This window comes from Eumetopias jubatus, unplaced genomic scaffold (genome assembly GCF_037043125.1).
Source record: "Eumetopias jubatus isolate StellerSeaLion01/CBP00866 unplaced genomic scaffold, mEumJub1_p1.0 scaffold_17, whole genome shotgun sequence".
In the NCBI taxonomy this organism is placed as follows: domain Eukaryota; kingdom Metazoa; phylum Chordata; class Mammalia; order Carnivora; family Otariidae; genus Eumetopias; species Eumetopias jubatus.
In genome coordinates this window covers 48,958,366-48,972,716 of record NW_028274823.1, presented here as the reverse complement: position 1 = coordinate 48,972,716, position 14,351 = coordinate 48,958,366, and the positions used below count along the sequence as shown (strand labels likewise).

Sequence of the window (14,351 nt, the reverse complement as noted above, 5' to 3'; positions counted from 1 at the left end):
TGAATTCCTGTATGAGTTCTAGCCGTTTTGGGGTGGAGTCTTTTGGGTTTTCCACATACAGTATCATATCATCTGCAAAGAGTGAGAGTTTGACATCCTCTTTGTCGATTTGGATGCCTTTGATTTCTTTTTGTTGTCTGATTGCTGTGGCCAGGACTTCTAATACTATGTTGAATAGCAGTGGTGAGAGTGGACATCCCTGCCGCATTCCTGACCTTAAGGGAAAAGCTCTCAGCCTTTCCCCATTGAGAATGATATTCGCTGTAGGTTTTTCATAGATGGCTTTTATGATACTGAGGTATGTACCCTCTATCCCTATACTCTGAAGAGTTTTGATCAAGAAAGGATGCGGTACTTTGTCAAATGCTTTTTCTGCATCTATTGAGAGGATCATATGATTCTTGTTCTTTCTTTTGTTAATGTATTGTATCATGTTGATTGATTTGAGGATGTTGAACCAGCCTTGCAGCCCAGGGATAAATCCCACTTGGTCATGGTGAATAATCCTTTTAATGTACTGTTGGACCCTATTGGCTAGGATTTTGGTGAGAATTTTTGCATCCATGTTCATCAAGGATATTGGTCTGTAATTCTCCTTTTTGATGGGGCCTTTGTCTGGTTTTGGGATCAAGGTAATGGTGGCCTCATAAAATGAGTTTGGAAGTTTTCCTTGCATTTCCATTTTTTGGAACAGTTTCAGGAGAATAGGTATTAATTCTTCTTGAAATGTCTGATAGAATTCCCCCGGGAAGCCATCTGGCCCCGGGCTTTTGTTTCTTGGGAGATTTTTGATGACTGCTGCAATTTCCTTAGTGGTCATAGGTCTGTTCAGGTTTTCTATTTCTTCCTGGTTCAATTTTGGTAATTGATACATCTCTAGGAATGCACCCGTTTCTTCCAGGTTATCTAATTTGCTGGCATAGAGTTGCTCATAATATGTTCTTATAATTGTTTGTATTTCTTTGGTGTTGGTTGTGATCTCTCCTCTTTCATTCATCATTTTGTTGATTTGGGTCATTTCTCTTTTCTTTTTGATAAGTCTGGCCAGGGGTTTATCCATCTTGTTAATTCTTTCAAAGAACCAGCTCCTCGTTTCATTGATCTGTTCTACTGTTCTTTTGGTTTCTAGTTCATTGATTTCTGCTCTGATCTTTATGATTTCTCTTCTCCTGCTGGGTTTAGGCTTTAGTTGCTGTTCTTTCTCCAGCTCCTTTAGGTGTAGGGTTAGGTTGTGTGTTTGAGACCTTTCTTGTTTCTTGAGAAAGGCTTATATTGCTATATACTTTCCTCTCAGGACTGCCTTTGCTGCATCCCAAAGATTTTGAACAGTGGTGTTTTCATTTTCATTGGTTTCCATGAATTTTTTAAATTCTTCTTTAATTTCCTGGTTGACCCATTCATTCTTTAGGAGGATGCCCTTTAGCCTCCATGTATTTGAGTTCTTTCCGACTTTCCTCTTGTGATTGAGTTCTAGTTTCAAAGCATTGTGGTCTGAAAATATGCAGGGAATAATCCCAATCTTTTGGTACCAGTTGAGACCTGATTTGTGACCTAGGATGTGATCAATTCTGGAGAATGTTCCATGGGCACTAGAGAAGAATGTGTATTCCGTTGCTTTGGGATGGAATGTTCTGAATAAGTCTGTGAAGTCCATTTGGTCCAGTGTTTCATTTAAAGTCTTTATTTCCTTGTTGATCTTTTGCTTAGATGATCTGTCCGTTTCAGTTAGGGGGGTGTTAAAGTCCCCCACTGTTATTGTATTGTTGTCAATGTTTTTCTTTGCTTTTGTTATTAATTGTCTCATATAATTGGCTGCTCCCACGTTAGGGGCATAGATATTTACAATTGTTAGATCTTCTTGTTGGATAGACCCTTTAAGTAGGATATAGTGTCCTTCCTCATCTCTTATTACAGTCTTTGTTTTAAAATCGAATTTGTCTGATATAAGGATTGCCACCCCAGCTTTCTTTTGGTGTCCATTAGCATGGTAAATGGTTTTCCACCCCCTCACTTTCAATCTGGGGGTGTCTTTGGGTCCAAAATGAGTCTCTTGCAGACAGCATATCGATGGGTCTTGTTTTTTAATCCATTCTGATAGCCTGTGTCTTTTGATTGGGGCGTTTAGCCCATTTACATTCAGGGTAACTATTGAAAGGTATGAATTTAGTGCCATTGTATTGCCTGTAAGGTGACTGTGACTGTATGTTGTCTGTGTTCCTTTCTGATCTATGCTGCTTTTAGGCTCTCTCTTTGCTTAGAGGACCTCTTTCAATATTTTTTGTAGGGCTGGTTTTGTGTTTGCAAATTCCTTTAGTTTTTGTTTGTCCTGGAAGCTTTTTATCTCTCCTTCTATTTTCAGTGATAGCCTAGCTGGATATAGTATTCTTGGCTGCATATTTTTCTCGTTTAGTGCTGTGAAGATATCATGCCAGTCCTTTCTGGCCTGCCAGGTCTCTGTGGATAGGTCTGTTGCCAATCTAATGTTTCTACCATTGTAGGTTACATATGTCTTTTCCCGAGCTGCTTTCAGGATTTTCTCTTTGTCTCTGAGACTCGTAAGTTTTACTATTAGATGTCAGGGTGTTGGCCTATTTTTATTGATTTTGAGAGGGTTTCTCTGTGCCTCCTGGATTTTGATGCCTTTTTCCTTCCCCACATTAGGGAAGGTCTCTGCTATTATTTGCTCCAATATACCTTCTTCTTTTTTTTTTTTTTTTTTTTTTTTTTTATAAGAGACAGAGAGAGAGACAGGCAGAGGGAGAAGCAGGGTCCCTGCCGAGCAGGGAGCCGATGTGGGACTCGATCCCAGGACCCTGTGATCATGACCTGAGCCGAAGGCAGACGCTTAACGACTGAGCCACCCAGGCGCCCTCTATTTTTTCTAATTAAACAAGTTAAAAAAATAGCTACCCTCATGAGTGTGAAGTGGTGTCTTACTGTGCTTGGTCCACTGTTGGATCTCTCAAGTCAGCCTTGCTTCTGAAGTCTTCAGTGTGTTCCCGCAGTCCCGGTTGTCTTTACGGTGTTACTGGGAGATGAGTCTCAATCTCCCACAAGCAGGAGAGAGGAGGCTCTGGATCCTGCCTCAGAAGTAGGGGTGGCCATGCTCACCCTTTGTCCTGTGTGCAGTGCAGGCCCTCTCAGTGTCTACTGGACAGGCCTGTGGGGCATCATCTCGGGCCAGAGTGTGGCGGGGGGAGGGAGCAGGTGACTCAGTGTGGGTCTTCACCTCCGCCGGGGGGTCCGCCGGGCCATGTGGAGAGGCTGACCCTTGGTGGCTCAGGGCAATAGATGCTTGTGGCTGCTCCTAATGTGGCTCCTCCTCTGAGTTTTGGTTATTTTCACTGGGTGAGAAGGAAGAAACCCTGTGAGTTTTGGCTGAGGGTTTTCGCGGCAGATTCACGGGATACAGTCTGAATCCCTGATTCTGACAAGGAACTAAAGCAACCTTTTAAGATTTCAACTTGCAATTTCGGGTAAGCTGCTTGACCCAGAGCAGATTCCCTGTGATCGACCAGCAAGGATGTCTCTTCCTGGACTGGCCATGAACTCTGGTTTGGACTTGGCAATACCAGGGCTAATGGAAAGGAAAATTTTAGGGGCGCCTGGGTGGCTCAGATGGTTAAGTGTCTGCCTTCTGCTCGGGTTATGATCCCAGCGTCCTGGGATCGAGCCCCACATCGGGCTCCTGGCTCAGTGGGGAGCCTGCTTCTCCCTCTGTCTCTGCTTCTCCCTCTGCTCATGCTCTCTCTCTCTCTGTAGCTCTCTCTCCCTCTGTATCTCTCTGTCTCAAATAAATAAATAAAATCCTAAAAAAAATTGTTTAAAAAAAAAAGGAAAAATTTTAACACTTAACCATGGTGCTTAATATGTCCCTGACATGGTTTTAAGTGAACACTATTAGCTCTCTCAAGCCTCACGACAACTTTATGAGGTAGGGACTACCGTTGTGTCCATTTTATGTAAGAGGAAACGCAGGCCCAGGGTAATGAAGCAGCTTGTCCAGCGTCACACAGCTGGAACGTGGAGCTGGGATCTGAATCTAGGCAGCCGGGCTCCAGACCCAGGCTTTGGGGCATTTGAAGAAAGGATCAACGTCAGGGGCCTGATCAAATAAGACACTGCCTTTCCAGAATACTTCATATGTTTTTATTTTCCATTTACCCTTCATGACCACTCTGTGAGGCAGACATTTGTGTCATTCTCGTTTTGCCAGAGGTGGAAACGGAGGCCTAGAGGCGTTCAGGGACTTTCCTAGGGAAGCTGGATGGCGTGTGGCAGGCACGTGTGTGAAAGGGACCCGGTGTGCGCTGTTGGTGGGAATGTAAGTTGGTGCAGCCACTGTGGAAAACAGTATGAAGCTTCCTCAGAAAATTAAAAATAGAACTACCCTATGATCCAGCAACCCCACTTCTGAGTATCTAGCCGAAGGAAATGAAAGCAGGCTACTGGATGAAATAAGTCAATCAGAGAAAGACATGTATCATATGACCTCACTGATATGAGGAATTCTTAATCTCAGGAAACAAACTGAGGGTTGCTGGAGTGGGGGGAGGGAGGGATGGGTGGCTGGGTGATAGACATTGGGGAGGGTATGTGCTATGGTGAGCGCTGTGAATTGTGCAAGACTGTTGAATCACAGATCTGTACCTCTGAAACAAATAATGCAATATAGGTTAAAAAAAAAAAAAGAAGATAGCAGGAGGGGAAAAATGAAGGGGGGGAAATCGGAGGGGGAGACGAACCATGAGAGACGATGGACTCTGAAAAACAAACTGAGGGTTCTAGAGGGGAGGGGGGTGGGAGGGTGGGTTAGCCTGGTGATGGGTATTAAAGAGGGCACATTCTGCGTGGAGCACTGGGTGTTATGCACAAACAATGAATCATGGAACACTACATCAAAAACTAATGATGTAATGTATGATGATTAACATAACAATAAAAAAATAAAAAAAAAAGCATAAGGAAGCTAACTGACCTGGCCAAAACTCTTTGACAGAGCCAGGAGTGGCATCTGGCCATCAAATTCTAATCAAGAATAATTTTCACCATTTCATGTTTTTTTTTTAACTTTGGATCGAAAATCAATAAGCAATTGAGATTTTTTCCTTAATAAATTATTTGAAATTGTTAAAAAAAAAAAAGCAGGCTACTGGAGAGATAACCTGCACTCCCACGGGCATTGCGGCATCATTCACAGCGGCCGAGATATGGAAACCACCTCAGGGTCTGCATGGGATAAGTGGCTAAAGAGCATGCGCGTGTGTGGCTGGGCAGCAGGTAGGCTTGGCCAAGGCCACGGCAGAGCCCCCCATTGCTTCCTGCTCTCAGCCTCGGCCACTTGCTCATCCCCGGGAGACGTCAGTGCTTGGCCCTTCTGGCTGCCCTGGCTGCCCGCTCGTCACAGCGGGTCTGGGTGGCTGAGCACAGCCGCACAGGGGAGAGTCCGCCGAGCGTGGGGAGCACAGTGGAACCAGACAGCAGAGTGGGGAGGAGCTCAGAAGCCATTGGACTGGGGGAAAAAGTGGGGCAGGCAGGACACTTCTTAAGGGCTGGGAGAGAGGGGGGCTATCCTTTATCCTGTGTGCAGTGGGAGCCCCTGAAGGCGTTTGAGGAAGAGAATGGCCAGATTAGAGCTGGCCTTTAGGAGGCTGGGTTTGGTCTCTGTGTGTCTGATGGCTCAGGGCCTCACCTGGCTGAGTTCCAACAGCCTGTCTTCCTAGTTTGCCTATGACTTCCTTTTGCTACCTGTCACTGAGTGTCCCTGTCTCTCAGGGGCTGTAAACTCTCAAAGGTCACCGGCTTTTGTAGGTCACCAGCTTCCATGTTTGGTTTGCTGGCTGGTGGCTGCAGAGCTCACGCCCAGGCAATCCTGGTCTTATCTTTGACCCTCCCATGGCAATGCAGGGCAGGCGTTATGGTGTTCTTAGTGTCTGGAACAGACAGATGAACCAGCTGGGCATCCAACCTAGATTTCTCCCTGGGATGGCTTCTTTTCTCTGGAAAACGCCTACTGACCTTTCCAGATGCTTCCTCTCCTGGGATGGCTGTTGGCTCCCTCACAGAATATGAGAGCTGCTGCCCCTAACCCCTGACAGTACTTTTATCTGTCCCAGATTTCATTGTGTTAGAGATCCTTGTCTTATTTTCCCAGGCAGGCTCTGAGTGCCTTGAAGGAAGGGTCTGGTCTTTGTTATGTCTGCACCCAGCTCAGAGTTAAATACTTGATTGGGCACAGTCATCCAAGAATAGGCATTGTCTGTTCACTGACACCTGTGTATGTCGGCCCTGGGATATAGCCATGAACAAAGCAGAGCAAGTCCCCCACCTGCCCTTGGGGGGCTCAGCCTACTGGAGGCTCTGCATGTGACCTCCACTTCTATAAATCTTTCTGAGGGACAGACTTTATGCTGCCTTCCTCATATCTGGGGAAATGTTCTATTATAAGACAAGGTCTTTGATAACGTGGGAGGTAAAAGTGCTCTCTTTCAGGACAGGGGCTATTTACCTTGTATCCTCCCAAACACTGACAGAACGCAGTTCTCTGATGTTGGTCGGTTGTAGGTGTTTGCGACACACGTGTGGAATGGAGCTGGAGCAGGAACAGACTCTGGGTAAGAGTTGACTCCAGGACCGGGCCCGCGCACTCACCAGTCATGCACTGTTAGAACATGTCCAGCTCCAAGAGTTCTCTACAAAAAGAATTAGATTTTAGAGGCAGATAGGGGCCTGACAAGATGCACTCAGACTGCAAAAGAATTGGTTTTAATTCGAGACCTTGCCTCCAACAGGTTGTGTTCCCTCTCTTGTCATTTCCCCAGTTCCAGGACTCCCTTTTGAGTTTTAGAAGCAGCAGCACACGGATGTCTTTCCCAGGCCACTTGGCCGAGACCAGGCCCTGCCTTGGGAAACACAGAAAGCTGGAAGGCTGGAGAGAGGGGCATCTGGAGTTTGCGGTCTGCGAGTGACAGAGCTACCAGAGGATCCTCTCTCTCCAACACACTCACCCAGTGTCAGGGCCACCGCAAACCAGAGAAAGGGCACCAGAACCAGGACACCAGGGTTTTCAACAACTCAGCCTGTGGTAGCCGGAAGGATGGCTCCAGGCTTGGCTTGGCCATTGCTCCAGCTGGTCAAGTTACTGTCCTTCCTCCTGCCTCAGATTCCACATGAGCAGCATGAGGAGGTTGGATGGAGGGTCTTAAATGCTCTTTTGGCTTTTTGTAGAAAGAAGCAGGGGCTCTGGTGTCAGGCACACCTGGATTTCAAAGGAAGGGAGCTTGAGAGGTAGGGTGCAGGTGGTAGGAATGGCTGCATAGGTTTTAGAGACAGCCACACTTGGTTTCCAACGCTGGCTCTGCCCCTTGTTAGCTATTTATTTGGGGGCAAGTTTTGTAACTTTCGGGAGGCTGAGTTTCTGATGTAGAAACAGTGATGGGCCCTCCACCCTGGGTGGTTGGGGGAATCATCTGTAACAAGATGTTGCAGGGAAGCGTGGAACAAGGGTGTGGCACAGAGAAAGCCTAGAGTCAATGTGGGGGTTGGCAGTGGTATTTGGAGATGCTGGGCACCTGTCCAGGTGCCCTTGAGGCTGGCAGGTGGGCACATGGTACTCCCAGAAAGAAATACATATAGAGATGTATATTTCCATCCAAAGGTTGCTTGCACGTTCTGGACCAGGGCTGCAGGAACAGGCAGATGACCCTCAACTGTCATGAGTGTCTCTACCTCCACGGTGACGGGCAAGCCCAGAGCTGCTGGCCGGAGCTGGGCTGGCCCTGCCATTCCTGGGCTCTGAACCTCCATGTAGCCCATGTAGGTGAATCCAGGTGAATTATGAGACTCTGGGTGAGTCCCGGGTCTCCGGGCCCAGTCCTGGCTTGCTGGGTGTATGGCCTGGGCTGTGGGTCTGGGTGAACATGCTCTCCACCCCTTTCCAGTGCGCAGGTCCAAGGCCGCGGACGAAGAGAGGAGCTGCCGAGCTCAGCGCGCCAGGGACGAGTACCGGCGCCACTCCCTCCGCGCCATCCAGAAGGGCACGGTCGCCGGCCTCAGCTCCATGTTCCAAGAGCTTGGCCAGAGCCGCGAGCAGGAGGCCAGACTCTACCACCACCTCCCAGGCCCCGGGCTTCCGCCACCCCTCGCCATACCTGTCAGGTGGGTCTGGGGGACTCTGCAAATGCAGCGTGGCTGGGGGATCCAGTCCCTGCTCTGCTCCAACAGCTATGAAATTTGGAGCTAGTCATTTCCCCGCCGTGGGCCTCAGTGTTCAAGTCTGTGTAATGGGGCCAGAGCAGGGCTGTGAGGAGTCTGGTTGGAGATTTCTTTTTTTTTAAATTTTTTACTGTTATGTTAATCACCATACATTACATCATTAGTTTTTGATGTAGTGTTCCATGATTCATTGTTTGTGCATAACACCCAGTGCTCCTGGTTGGAGATTTCTAATAGCCCCAGAGTTCTGGGAGTCTTAACATTTTGGGGTCTAGAATTCTTTTGAGAATCTAAAGAAAGCTGTGCACCCTCTTCCCTCTAAGACGTGCATATGAAAATACCCAAAAATGTTTGCATATAATTTCAAGCTCTTAAACGTCCACACACCCCAAGAACTTGTAATATAAGACCTCAAATGGGTTAAATTTGGCCCAGCTGCTTGGAAACCAGGGCTGGCTGCTTTTTCTAACCACAGGTAGTGCTGGTGCATCCCTGGTTCTGATAACAGGTTTGCAGATGAGCGTGGTTGAGTCCTGAGGGTCCTCACACACACTGGTGTCTCTGGAGTGGCTTGGCAGGGGCACTTAGGTGACTGCCCATCATTGCCAGAACCCAAGGTCAAGAGGTTGCCTGGAGCCTTTCCACTTTCCGCCTGTGCCCACCTTAGGCCAGCCCCAAGGTTGGTGCCCCACACCTCCATCCTTGCTGAGTAACTACTGCCCCATGAGGGTGCGTGGTGAGTGTCTGCTGGGTCCCTGAACCATGGTTAATCTGTAGAAGAGTACGTTCTGAGTTTTACTTTAATTGGGATTTAGGATTATTCATAACTCCCTTCTCCCTCTCCCTGCGGGCTAGAGAGGGCTGACCATACCTGCATTTCTTCCTTCCTTTCTTCTCTTCCTCCCTCCCTCCTTCCCTCCCTCCCTCCCTTCCTTCCTTGTCATTTATATGATTCACAAACCACGAAGTTTAAAAAGAAATATGGAAAATGGTTGCCTTCTATGCCTACCTCCACCTACTTAGTTCTCCCCCCCTGTAGGGGAGCACTGTCCTCAGTGGTTTTGTGCACCACCCCCCCAGTTCCTTTGTGTAGTTGATGACCTGAAAAGTCGTAGCCCTGTCTTGTGTTTTTGTTTTTGTTTTTGTTTTTTTGTTTTTTTTTTAGAAAAGGTTGCATACTATATACATGGCTCTGCATCTTGACTTTTATTTCCATTTAACTATATTTTGGAGGTCTTTTCATATCAATTCTTAGCTAGTCATTTATTTTTATTTAGTTTTTTTTTTTTTTTTTGACAGATAGAGACACAGTGAGAGAGAGAACCAAGCAGGAGGAGTGGGAGAGGGAGAAGCAGGCTTCCCACTGAGCAGGGAGCCCGATGTGGGGCTTGATCCCAGGACCCCAGGATCATGACCTGAGCCGAAGGCAGACGCTTAACGACTGAGCCACCCAGGCACCCTATTTAGTTTTTTTTTTTTTTTTTAAGATTTTCTTTTTAAGTAATCTCTACACCTGATGTGGGACTCGAACTCACTTCCCCGAGATCAAGCGTCCCATGCTCCACTGACTGAGCCAGCCAGCCACCCTGGCTTAGTTTCCTTTTTTCTAACTGCATCATGTTCACTCCGCAGATGTGCTAGAAATTATTTATCAAAAACTCTGTTAATGAACATTGGAGTTGTTTGAAATCCTTGGTTATGACCAGCAGTGCCCTTAATGAATAACGCTGTAGACGTTCATTTTACACACGGGCCACCCTGGGAGGGAGGCTGGTGGCTGGCCTCTCTGGGTGCGTGGGTCTGCCGCTCCTGGTACACGAGGGTCTTCCTTCATGGATGCTGATGTTCGTGCTCTGCAATTCTAGAGGGGAAAAAAAATGCCTTTTCTCTCCCTCAAACACCCCCTCCTCTTCTCTTTTCCATTCCCATCTGTGTGGCTTTTTTGGAAGCAAGCGATAACAGTGCTCTTTTGGGAAAAATAATAGTAGTTGGCGCATTATTATCTGCAAAGTGCCTTCATGCACCTGGACTCATTTAATTCGCTCCACAGGCATGAGTGTGGGCACTGTGCTGATTCATTCTCACAGTGGCCTTCCCTCCCCTCCCTTCCCCTCCCCTCCCTTCCCCTCTCCTCCCATTCCCCTCCCCTCCCTCCCCGACTCTTCACACTTCGTCTCTCTTCTCAGCAGGACCTGGGAGCGCCCACTGAGACCTGTCTCCAGAGAAGTCATAGTCCGCTGGTTTAAGGAGGAGCAGCTGCCTCGCAGAGCTGGCTTTGAGAGGAACACTGAGTCCATCGCCCCCTGGTTCCATGGTAGGATGGCTTTCCGGGCCCCTGGGGCAGACAGTTTCCACCTGTCAGCCTCTCTCCAGGGTTGGGAGGAGGTCCTGAGGGACTGCTGTCATCAGGGGCAGTGGAGGACTTTGGACTTGGCTACTTTCGCGCTGCCCCCACAGAGACTGGCCAGTCTCCCAGCGTTAAGGATCGGCTCTCCTGGGTCACCTGGGGGACAGTGGCATGGAGACAGGTCCCATGGCTGCCCTCTGTTTGCTCATTGAATGTGCTGAGCTCAAGGCAGAGTTTGATTTCCCCAGGGCATGAGCTGAAATGCTGAGTGGCGTTCATCAAGGCCTTAGGGACCAAGGCAAACATCTCCGAGCAGGAGTCCAGGAGACTGGAGGCGCCAGGGATTCTGAATGTGCATTCATTCCCCTCTCTCTGCTGGGGAAGGATGACCACGATCTTGCCCACTGCCCCCACTCACAGCCTCCTTGGCCATCCGGAGGCGTCTTCTCTATACTCACAAGACGGGGAGCTCCCCTTGCACTTGGTGGACAGGGCCCACATCTTGTGGTCTGAGCCTGCATCCCAGATCCTGGCCATAGACAGGCACACAGCAGGCTCTGAACAAATATCTGTTGATTAGATGACAGAACAGCTGAATGAAGAGGTCAGAGTCACCCAAGCAGAAGGCTCCCTGGAAGTGTCTAACTCCTCATTTTTCAGATAAGGAAACAGGTCCAGATTGGGGAGAAAGTTTTCATCATATCACCGATAGCCTTGTAAAGTCAAGTTCAAGAATATATCTCAAGCTCATGATCCCAGTCCAGTGATCTGAACCTGGAGAGGCCTCAAACCGGGAAACAGGATTGTAATTTCAGCAGAGACTTGCTACAGTGAAATAGGAGTCGTTACTGGCCATCAACCTCTTCTGTATCAGTTAGCTATTGCGACATAACAAATCACCCCAAAACTCAGGAGCTAAAAACAAATAAGCACTTATTGTTTACTCATAAATTTCTGAATCGACTAGGCAGTTCTTCTGGGATGGGCCAGGCTCAGATGATCTGAGCTGAGCTTGCTCATGTGTCCCCAGATAGCGGGCTGGTCTCCTGGGTGCTTTATCCAGGACAGACTTGCCCAAGACATCTCTTCTCTGCTCCATATGATTTCTTATTCTCCAGCAGCCTGGCCAGACTGCCAGGTTTCTCTGGATAAGTTGCATGCTGGCCTTGCTCCCGGAGTCTTCCCTCCCTCATCAGCACTGAGCCCCGGTTTGTCTGAGGACTAGCCTGGTCAGAATGGATCTCTTTGGCTGCAGTTAGCATCCATCAGACCCTGACCTGCCTTTGTTTCACTTCTGCCAGCCTCTGGGGAGCGTGGCCAGCCTCCACCTTGGCCTGTGTCTCCCCTTGCAATGTGAACTACATACCTGCTTCCTGACCAGCCTCCATGTGTTCTCAGTTCCATCCAGATGGAGAGCATGACCCTCAGTGCCATGATGGGCACTAGAGACCGTGTATTCTTAAGGGCTAATGGGGAGGCCCTCACAGGCAAGCTGTGGGCGTGGCTCCAGCTCTAGGACAGGCAGCTGGAGTGAAATCATGCAGGGGCAAGCAAGGCCATGTGCACCTTCAACCCCATCTTCAGGAGCCCAAAGAGTTTATGAACTATTGAGTGTAGGTGGTAGCCATACTACAGGTGGGATGACTGAAATGTAGCATTTTTCAGGGACTGTCCAAGGTCATAAAGGTCACAGAGGCACCACCCAGTTCATGCAGGAATGTCTTCACAGGTTTGCCTGTTTCACTCTGGCCCCTCTACAATTTATCCTTCACATAGCATCCTGCGAATATTTTAAATATAAATCAGATCCTGTCACTCCCTTGCTTAATACCTTTACATCTGCAATGAATTTCAAGTTCCATGCTGGGGCCTGCAAGGCCCCCGATGATGGGTCCAGCTTCCTGCTTCAGCCTCATACCACAATTCTCTCTTTGTCCACCTTGCTTCTACAACTCTGGCTTTTTCCCTCTTCCTCAAACAAGCCGTTTTCTTTTCTACCCCAGGCCCTCTGCACCTGCTTTTAATCTGCTTGGTATTGCTCTTTTCCTAGCTTTTTGCATGGACGATGCATTCTTATTTCTCATCTCAAATATCCCCTTCTCAGAGAGGCCTTTCCTGAATCCTCACCTAAAGAAGCCTTTGCCAGTTTCTCTCAACTCACTATGCTCATCTCTTTAAGAGTGCTCACCCGATTGGTATTTATCTTGTTATTTGCTTTTGTCTGTTCTCCTACCTGAACGTGAGCCTGTGAAACTAAGACCTTGTTCATTTTCTCTGAATGCCTAAAGAATGGGTGAAGGTGGGAATCAAGTGCCAGATTAGATCCAGTCTTCCCAGTCCCAGAGAAGAGCCATCGCTTCTCCACACTGGGCCCTGGTAGGTCTCGTAGGTGTGTGGGTCTCCTGAGGGCCTGATGGGTGAGTTTAAGTGGGAGCCATCCACTTGTAGCCTGCCCCCTTCTCCATGGGGATGGAGAGGCTCCTGATGGCCCAGAAAGAAAAGAGTCAACATTCACAGGTGACTGAGGCACACAGCCCCCAAGCTGGTCCTGGGGGATTCCCTGCTTCTCACTTCGCTCCCAGTTATGTAGCCCTGAGAATATTGCTGCTTTCCTTTTCATTCATCCATTAGAAGCACAGAAGGACATCAGGAGCATCTTAGGCGCCTGCGCAGTGCAGCTCCAAAGTTCTGCGGAGGAGGGGGTGGGGCTGGGGCCCCCGGGGGCTCCGCAGTGCTTGCTGCAGCTGGCGGAGAAGGCACGACAGAGGTGCTCAAATTCATCTCTTAGCTTTATTTTCTATCCTGATGAAAAAAATAAACTTTTTATATTGTCACGGAACAAACAGAACCGTGATTTAAGTCTCATAATTTATGTAACTGATTTCATGTTCTCTTGACAGTTCTATCATAAAGCATGCGGGAAAGTTGCTAATACCCAGACTGGAGCTATTTAGTGACAAAGTTCTTATTGATATGTGACAGAATGAAAAGAAAAAGGCTCATGGACGGAGGGTGGCCCACTGTCTTTGCTTGGAAAGGACTGTGTCGTATTCTAAGATGATCTCCTTTCCTCCATTGTAGTATGAAAATGTTCTATCTTTTATGAATTGGTGGTGATAGTAAGTGGTAGTTATTTTTATATATTGCCTTTGCTCAGAAAAGCAAAAAGCTAGCAGCCCCATGTTGGTTTCTAAACTCTTGAGAGTAACTTTGCTTCATACCTAAAATCCCAAAGTCTGGAACTACTGGTATGGTCCGACCTCTTCTCCAGTGGAGGCATTCTGTGACAGCATCCCTGAGAGGCGCCCCCCCCCCCCCCGCCCCCGGTCCAGTCCTTCCAGAGAGTGAGCTATTGCCCATACTGCCCACAGGCAGCCTGCACCCGTTTAACTGTGAGGGAGTCTTTGCCAAGGTGGGCTGGGGGCTCTGCTCTCAACTGCTCTTGGTTGGACATCTCAGCGGGGGTGGCTCTGCTTCCCAAATCTCCCACGCTCCCCTTGGGACCAGCAGGCTAGCCCAGGCATGCTCTTCCCAGCAACCAGAGAGCAAGTGGCATTCTAGGCTTGTGAGTCTAGTCTTCGAAGCAGGACGCTGGCAACTTTCACCTCATAACATTGGCCACGATATGTCACAGAGTTCAGGCGTGGGAAAGTGTATCCTGCTCCTTTCCCATGAGGAGCTGCAAAGCTGTGTGTCAAAAGGTGTGAGGACAAGGAGGGAGAGAGAACTTGACGATAATGGAAACTGTTACAACCCCAGTATAAATCTTTTCTTTCCTGGGTAAAACATT

The 14,351-nt window shown here is 48.2% G+C and overlaps 1 protein-coding gene across 2 annotated transcripts in view; it reads left to right on the top strand.

Annotated features, from left to right (window-relative positions):
- SH2D4B (SH2 domain containing 4B) overlaps positions 1-14,351 on the top strand; it is a 66,064-nt gene that overhangs the window by 29,079 nt on the left and 22,634 nt on the right. Inside the window, exons 4-5 of one of the 2 annotated variants that reach the window (XM_028098922.2) lie at positions 7,941-8,157; positions 10,401-10,528. In XM_028098922.2, coding sequence (XP_027954723.2) covers positions 7,941-8,157; positions 10,401-10,528 — 345 coding nt within the window. The remainder of the gene's footprint in view (positions 1-7,940; positions 8,158-10,400; positions 10,529-14,351) is intronic. The other variant, XM_088019920.1, reaches the window with a different exon arrangement.